The following is an 8,262-nucleotide window of genomic DNA, read 5'->3' as shown; positions in this document are numbered from 1 at the left end:
TGCAATGAGTTGTAAGTACAGTGAATTGACATGTATAAGTGGAATGTGACATCCTACATAACATTGTGCATGCACCAAGGTATAACGGGTCAACTCCTAACTATTATGAAGTGCCCAGCAAGAAAGTTGTGTTCTTAGAGTATAGCTGCATTTTAAATTACTTTTCAATTCTAAGCCTTGCACATTCTTGTGCACAATGTTATAATACAATTTTCAACTTGTACTTACTAGTCGGTTTACGACTCATCAGCTAAAGCCCAATCTTCTCATGGATATCTGACCCGATTGGATGAATCACAAGATTAACATTCATGCCTCTTATTAGCTAAAACCCAATCGCCATGACTCAGTGAGTGTATTAATGGTGTTAAGCATGCTGGAAGGGCTGATTTAGGCTCACGACCTATACCAAGGCTCTGCCCTGTCACAAGAGGCTAAAAAATGTAGATACTTGCATGAAAAATATTAAATTGATTGCCTAAATCTCATGCAACAAAAGAGCATTGTCAAGAGAATGTGAATGCAATTGGCCAACAAATACCTCAACCTTACCAGCACAGATATCCAATGTTTTACAACGGGATCTGAGATCCATCTTAACATTTCTCAAAAGAGGTCTAGCACGAAAATAAAAGCTTCTGTATTCCAACTTTTGGGTGGAACATAGTTACAACCTTTCTTTGCTGTACCAACAGGCTATGCAAATTGCAAAGCTATAATTACAGGGGCATGGAAAGACACTTCATTTTGATGGTAATTGGATGTTATAACCATGGGGAATGGAACATGCAAGTCTAAAACCTGCAGATTTGCAGCATTCAAAAAATGAATCCAAAACTGCATTCCCCTTCAGAAGGCAAGCTCTTCAAAACAACACAGGCAGGAGTCTCTTGTAACAAGATCCTGATGTAAGATTTCAACGTGTATGAATGATCAGGGAGCCATGCCTCTGCAGTAATAGACACACCCTGCACTGATGTGATAAGTGTCATCCCATATTGACAGTTCTTTCTGTCAATACATGAACCTTTAGTATGTTTTTATGTAAACTTGCAGTGCCTTGATTGGCACATTGCCATCTAGCCCCATTTACAATAACTTCAAAGCTACAAAGTACCTTCTTGGACTTTACACTGGTAAACACTTCCACTATAGTACACTGAAGCAGAATATAGGATTACAAGGGCAACACCAATCCACCTGGTGGCTTGGTAACGAGAGGCAAAACCCAACAGTCAACAACTTCAGCTGCCCAAAACTATGAAGAATAGGGAATAGGTTCCTGGCCTCTTCGAACACCTCAAGATAGTATCACCTGGGTGTGAGATTTGATGTGGCTATGATTCGGCAGAACTGAAGGGTTGCAACTTTGCCCCTTAGAAGTGTGAGAGTATGCTCAGATTACCCAATTTGGTCAAAATGCCAATCACCTGGCTGTAAACAAAAAATCAGAAAGGTTCCTCAAGCACCGACCAGCAAGAGCACTGCCTGCAGCCTGTGATCCGATGGCCACGATCATTTCCCAGGAAAACAAAAATCTTCCCCAATATGAGCAATCTGGGCCAATGATTGCTAGGGCCACAGCCATCCATCCTCAAACAATGTGCCAGGTACAGACAGTGAAATTTCCACAAGCCATCTGTCCAAAGTACTGGTCTTTATTCTGCAGTAAAGGTCCCTTATTTAGGGCCCAACAACGAATCAAGCATCATCATCTACAGAACCAACGTATGTTAGATCAGTTCTCCGTACCCTGACTGCACCTTTCAACCAGGCACAAGCTTTCATACTCCCACTATCACCACTAATGAGGGACCCACTCCCTGTACTAGTACAGCCAGAACCTGTTCCATCCTCCAATAATGTCCAAGGATCAACTTCAATATCTGGCTCCTGACTGGGACTAGGTTTCCCTTTCCCCATGTTACTATCCAGCCGAAAGGGAGCTTTGTAAGAAGCTGTTAAACTTGTGTTGAAACCATTTGTGTGCACAACAGGCCAGACTGCTGCAGGCAATTGAGGTGGACCTGCAAAGATATTGAGGGTAGAAGATGGAGCTAACACAGGCATGGCTGCTTGCAATCGTGCACGGACCATCAAGGGTAACTGCATATGGTCCAGATCAGCCTGTACATTATTGAATAGCAAGTAAACATCATATCAAAATCCTGAACGAAATGATCAAAAAAATGTTTAAACCAACCAACGTTCTAAATACCGACCTGCATGCGTTGTACTACCTCGCGTTCCAAAATTGGAACTTCCCGTTGTGGCTTCGAATTCCCTTTCTGAGATGTTTTCTTTTTTAACCAGCCTGCCCATGTGCTGCTTAAAAGAGCATATAATACACTCAAAAGCCTGTCAAAGAGCCCTTCTCCTGCAGTGAGAGCTGCAGCTGCAGTGGCTGCTTCTGCATTCCAGTCCAGATCATATGCAGGGATAAGAGAATAAGCACAAAAATGTTCTGTACTCTCTTGAACCACACGGGTACCTAGAAGTCGAAGTAAAACAGGTGCAAGAAGTGAACGCATGTTGCGGCCTGTTGATTCCCTGGAAAAATAGATACTATGATCAAATGTTAGCACAATTCAACCGAGCAGAACCAAATGACTCCTAAATCAAGACCCAACCCACTAGTTTTTCTCAGAGGAGAATATAACACACATGGTATTTTCAGATGCATTAGCTAGTAAAATGCATGTTTAAGTCCAAGTGATAGCTAGTGCAGCACATTAGAGTGTCTTTTGGCTGATTTAGACTACTGAATTGCATGAACACAAGCATATCTGAGTACCTGTCTCCATATATGGGTGGTAGAAGAGGAAGAAGGAACTGGAGACGTAGCCACAAAGATGTTTGCATAGCTGCAGAAGAGGGAGGGGAAGAATCTGCTAGTGATGTCATCCTGCGACCAAGACCAGGACTCCCACATTCCAACCCACTTCTAGATCCTTTGCGGGATGATGGTGCTTTGTTTACACCAACTTCAGCAGAAGTGTTCATAGACCTTCCAGCAGCACGGCTGAAAAGACTGACTTGCTGCTCTAAATCACTTATCTGCTTAACTAACCGAGATGCAAATCTTATGTATGTCTCAGTAGAGCTGCGCGCCAAGCAAGGCAGCACTAGATCAGCAAGTGCCTTTTCTATGGCAAAATACTTCTTCAGTGAGGCAGAGGAATCTAGAATCCCCATAGATCCATCACCAGGAAACTTGCCTTCTTTTCTCCAATCCACCTCTTCAGCAACTTCACCTTCTTCTGGTGAAGCTGCATCAATCTTCCTACTTGTGTCAGCCGTCGACATACTATCTCCTCCTTGAGGTAGCCAGTCCCAGATCTTTAACCTCCCATCTCCGACCTTAAACTTCTTTCGTGAGGCCATTTCCTCAAGTTGTTGTCGCAAAGATTTGCGCCCAAGAAGCATGTCATTGTTCTCTAGTATCCACTGAACTTGCAGAATCAAATAGTCCTCCAGGGCCCGACCAGCCTGGCCAAGCAGATGTAGGGTTTCAGAATACAAAGCTGCTGCATCTGGACGAACAAGCAAGCGAGTCAAAATTATCTCTGTAAAGTTCTTCTCTGACTCTGAAAGGCTCTGACCATCGTCAACAGCTGCTCTAGCAGCTTGCACAGCTTCTACTGCTGTAGACACGTTCAGAGTCTCAAGTTTTTCCATGAAAACCTGCTCATTAAGCAATAGTCTTAGCTCTACCCATTGCCAGTGAAATGTTGCAGGCTGCATATTATCTAAGACTTGCACCAACTCTTCTACTTGATTGGTACCACCTTTAGTGCCACTGATGTAGGTTTCATCACCATAGTTGGGCAGTCTACCATCAAGAACAGCATGCAGAAATAAGCGTGCTCGAGAAGGCACCATGGCTGCCACCTTTGTATCCTTAACTGTTCCTTTTGCATCTAGCAAAGATGCATATTCAAGATCACCTGTGTCACCAAAAAGCAGCACGTACAGCAGCTGTGTATCCTGTAAACAAACCTCTCGAAAAGGCTCATGAACAAATAGATCCCCTAAAGCTACTTGAGCCAATTGTTGAAATGATGGGTCCTCCCTGTTCAGGCCAACCACAAAGGAAGCATGTTGACTACGCAGTACAAATGAAAAAAGTGCCAAAGCAGGACTCAACACAGTTGCCAAAGGTAGGAATCGCTGAAGCCGCATGAATGCCAAGAGGCTTGGTTCACCTAATATTTCAGCAACTAAACCACCTAGAACAGATCTGCAATCTCCAATCAAAACACGAAACCAGAACAGGTGTACTTCTGCCAAATTGTCACTTTTCAGTGTAGTCCCAGTCCCTGTAGCACCTATACGAGACATGCCATTAGGATTCAGGAAGCTGTTTTTAAGAAGATTTAAAGCCTCCAACCCTTCTTTAATCTTCAGCATTGAGGTTATCTTTTCCAAACTAACTATGCCATCCAGCACTAAACTAACTAACAAAGCAGCTACAGAAGCTGCTGCAGTGCTTGATTTCCCTAATACTAAACCATTAGAGCCAGAACCTAAGTCTCCAGGATCAGGAGTCTCAGGAGATAGCTGATATTGAGGGCGAGGAGCCCTCCCTGATGGATGTCCAAATGCAGTTGCCACAACAGAATTTGCTTCAGAAGTAATAGCAGATTCCAGAACCCTGTTTTGCCGATCACCAAATACCTCCTTAAGAAGCCGAAGACACTGCATGTGCAAGCATAAGACCCGGCGAGCACATTTACTGGATGAAATCATGCTGGTTGTGCTTGAAGAGTATGAATTATTTGTATCAAAGACACTAGCAACTGATGTGCCCGCATTGCTTACAATGGCTGAAGCTGCAGCAGCAGCAAGCTGTACATCACCATTTGGAGCACTCGATGCATGTTGCTTAATACACTCAAGCAATCCTGTTGCAACATTTTGAGCTGGCTGTGATACCTCACTCCACCTTTCACACCCAGCGTCTTTTGGGCCACTAGATACTGGCACTTCTCTCTCCTTGCTCAGCAATTGATTGACGGACTCTTGGAATCCTTTGCGAACAATCTCCTTCATGTATTGTCCCAACTTCTGTATGCGACCTCCCATCCTTGGAGGTACAGATTCCTCCCGGTCTTCCCCAATCCCTGGAGAAGTAACTCCTGGTAATGTAAAGTTTGCTTCACCTTCACCAGATTTCAATGCTTCAAACTCTACAATCAATCTTTGATCACTGCATGCCTTCCAATTATTCTCCCATAGCTGGAGACTTGCAACACTATTGTACTTTCTGTAAAGATCATGAAGATACGAAAACAAGGCCGAGCACCCCATCCTACCTCCTGGTCCAGAAGATAAGATGATGGCCATCCGCTGCATCCCTGCTGAAAATGCTTCAGGAAGTAGATTCATAACTGTTAACATGCCCTCATATCTGGAAAAGGTTACAAAAGAAAATCATAAGTTTGAAGCAGATTACCACTTTAACAAAAGCTAGCACAACCCAATTACTTATTTAAAATTTCATTACACAAACACAAACAGAAATAATTCATATTTCTGTTGCACCAAACACAGACATGAATCAAAGGCGTCATCATAGACCTGTGAAGATCATGCTCTTATAAGAAAGCTCAATAGAAGGTTATAACCATGGCAAACTGATAATGAGGGTTCGTGATTAATAAGTCAGTCTCTACATTCTTAGATCCACAATCAAAAGGAAACGTGTAATATTCTGGAATCTGCTTTACCCTACTAGTCCATACCTCCGTAAATATGTCAAGATCGTATGCTCTGTAATTTCACCTACTGAACTCTCTTTATTCCAGCTCAATGTTGTGATCAACCTGCTGTTCTGACAAGCTGAAGCAACAGTTGGAATGGCAGCCTTGGGGAGAAACCACAACAGAAGTTTAATCAGCGAGCCAAAATCCATTGTTATGTCAAGCAGATAAACCACGACTGCAAGCTCATCAGTCCCAAATTGCCAACGCATTGAGCTTCTATCATCAGCACCAAGCAACCCACCAGTAGAGGCTGAAGACCTCATAGATTGTGGCAAGGACGATGAAAAGGATGCTGGTTTTTCATGGCCTTCTACAAGATTATGGACAGCTTCATCAAGCCATGTAGCTAAAGCACACTTCTCACTGAATTGCAACCGTTTTATAGCATTGCTAATGGATTTCAAATCTTGCAAAGTAGAAATTCTTCTACTTTCTTTCTTCAGAGATAGTGAACTGTCTTCAGGGACAGGCTTGTGGTATGGGCAACTGACCTTAATGTCACAGGTATGGCTGGAAGAAGCCCCTTGACTACCTTCAATATGTGTGGCAGCTAGCTGCGCTAGGCTTAACTTTCGAACAGCCTTTGGTCTACCTCTAGATGGCTGTTTAGGCAACTTGAAAGGGACAGAAGGTTCCACTTTAATTGCATCTAACACCTTTGAAGGTTTCTTCACCCACCATGCATCATCTTCATCTCTGGGACTCAACACAGCTCCCTGAGAGAACAGAGCATTTCCATCATTGGTTTTTTGCTTTTTACTTCTAATACAATCTTCACAGCCCGGTGTAATGTCTACCATGTTTGCTTGTCCCATGGATTGTCTTTTGGAACCTGTCTGGCCCAACGAGGCCTTAACAAGAATGGATCCATCCTGTTCTCCAAGATACCAGTCAGGGAAGTGTAAAAACTTTGCAATGGCTTGCTTCAATTCCATGAGGTTCAATTTTCTTCTTTGCAGTTTTGTTCTTTTAGCACCAACACTATTTTCAACCGGGAGGAGTCTGGATTCATTACATGCCTCAACACTTTTAAGAGCTGCTTTTGAGAAGTCTTGGCATGCTTGTTTCAGCACACCATCTTCTCCTTTTCTTGATAATCTAGAGCGGCGTGCATCATATCCATTAAGAGCAAGGCGCCTTTCAGTACGGTACAAGCGGAGAGCCTCACTCAAGACAGGATCCAAGGATCCCTTTCCGTCCTCATCCATAAGTCCCAGTGGTCCTGGTAAATGCTGCAACAATCGACGATGCCGTGAAGCACGATCCACATCAGCAGGTGTCTCCTTCTTTTCAAGCACCCCACTCACAATCAGTTGTCTCACATAAGCAGGGGACCAGAACAATCCCTTCTTTACAAGCTCCAATAATAGGATATGCAGTCTTTCAAAGCCACCCTTTCCTTGTTCATGTTGGTCAAGCCAGGCAACAATCAAATCATGAATAGGTCCTGGACTCTCAAAAAAGGTGGAGAGGGAGAACCCTTTGGAACTTCCAAGATCCTGAAAACCAAATGCAGCATGGCTGCTACCATCCTGTACTTCATTTTTCTTATCTTCCAATGCAAACATACCAGGACCTACCATCTGAACACCAGCATGTGCTCTGAGACTAGGACTGCTGGTTCCACTTTTCTGCCTCTTGAGTTCTTCCATTCTCAAACAAAGAACTGAAACTGCCATGTACACTCTACATAGAACTCTTGACTTTAAAGGCCTGCGGTCCACAGTGTTTAGTGTCTTCCTACAATCCCTGAAATCACAAATAGCCCATTCACACAGAAAACGGACTGCGAACACTTCTAGGGGATTCACATTCCCAGACAGTCCAGTCCCAAACTTTATCCAAGGACTGACCTTGGCTAGCCATTCATCTGGTGGTTGTTCATGCCCACAAAAATCTTCAACAAAGATGCAATCATAAGCTGCACGAATATCCCCTATTAGCAGAGCCTTGTCCAAGTTTTGAATCACACTTCCCTCATTTTTCTGCAGGCTTGCTGGATTGACTGCCTTCGCAAGTGAGGCAGCACGCTTTTGTATAACATCAGCCACATGCTTGACTGTGACACTGCGAGAATATTCTCCAAGATTTCTAAGATGGCTAGAACCCTGATCACCTGAACAGGGAATCCCCTCTCTTGCAACAACTTGTACTCCGACTTCATTGTTTCCACTCAAAGGGGAGTTTCTACTGTTGATGCATCCATATACATAAAGTGGAAGAGGAAAGCAATCTAAGGCCACAAAACTATCTGGAACTGTTGTCAAAAGATAACAGAGCAGTTCAACAAAGAATGTTGCAACATAATTATGCCGAGGTTGCTGTGTGACATCTGGCATCTGTCCAGTTGGACAAAGCTCTCCAAGCTTATGAAGAAAGACATCTACAAGCATGCGAATGTGGGTTTGGCAGGTTGAAATCTCATCTATAAGATCTAGGACAGGAGGCAAAAGTGCCTCCACAGCATCTAGAGCATCTCTTTCCTGCAAAAGCACAA

At 43.5% G+C, this 8,262-nt stretch overlaps 1 protein-coding gene across 4 annotated transcripts in view; it reads right to left on the bottom strand.

The window, feature by feature from the left end:
• Positions 1-514: 514 nt before the first annotated feature.
• The window catches only part of CCT (RNA polymerase II transcription mediator), a 32,531-nt gene continuing 24,783 nt past the window's right edge, over positions 515-8,262 (bottom strand). The window contains exons 9-13 of one of the 4 annotated variants that reach the window (XM_087661669.1): positions 5,745-8,248; positions 2,795-5,410; positions 2,492-2,565; positions 2,223-2,410; positions 515-2,127 (exon numbers count right to left, since the gene is read on the bottom strand). In XM_087661669.1, coding sequence (XP_087517795.1) covers positions 1,702-2,127; positions 2,223-2,410; positions 2,492-2,565; positions 2,795-5,410; positions 5,745-8,248 — 5,808 coding nt within the window. In that variant the 3' untranslated portion in view covers positions 515-1,701. Of the gene's footprint in view, positions 2,128-2,222; positions 2,566-2,794; positions 5,411-5,744; positions 8,249-8,262 lie in introns of all 4 variants that reach the window. The other 3 variants (XM_087661670.1, XM_087661667.1, XM_087661668.1) reach the window with 3 other exon arrangements.

This window comes from Lygodium microphyllum, chromosome 21, assembly GCF_053477565.2.
Source record: "Lygodium microphyllum isolate KBCC chromosome 21, Lygodium_microphyllum_v1.1.10, whole genome shotgun sequence".
NCBI lineage: Eukaryota > Viridiplantae > Streptophyta > Polypodiopsida > Schizaeales > Lygodiaceae > Lygodium > Lygodium microphyllum.
The sequence above is the reverse complement of the archived record's forward strand: the minus strand, read 5'-3'. Positions and strand labels throughout refer to the sequence as shown.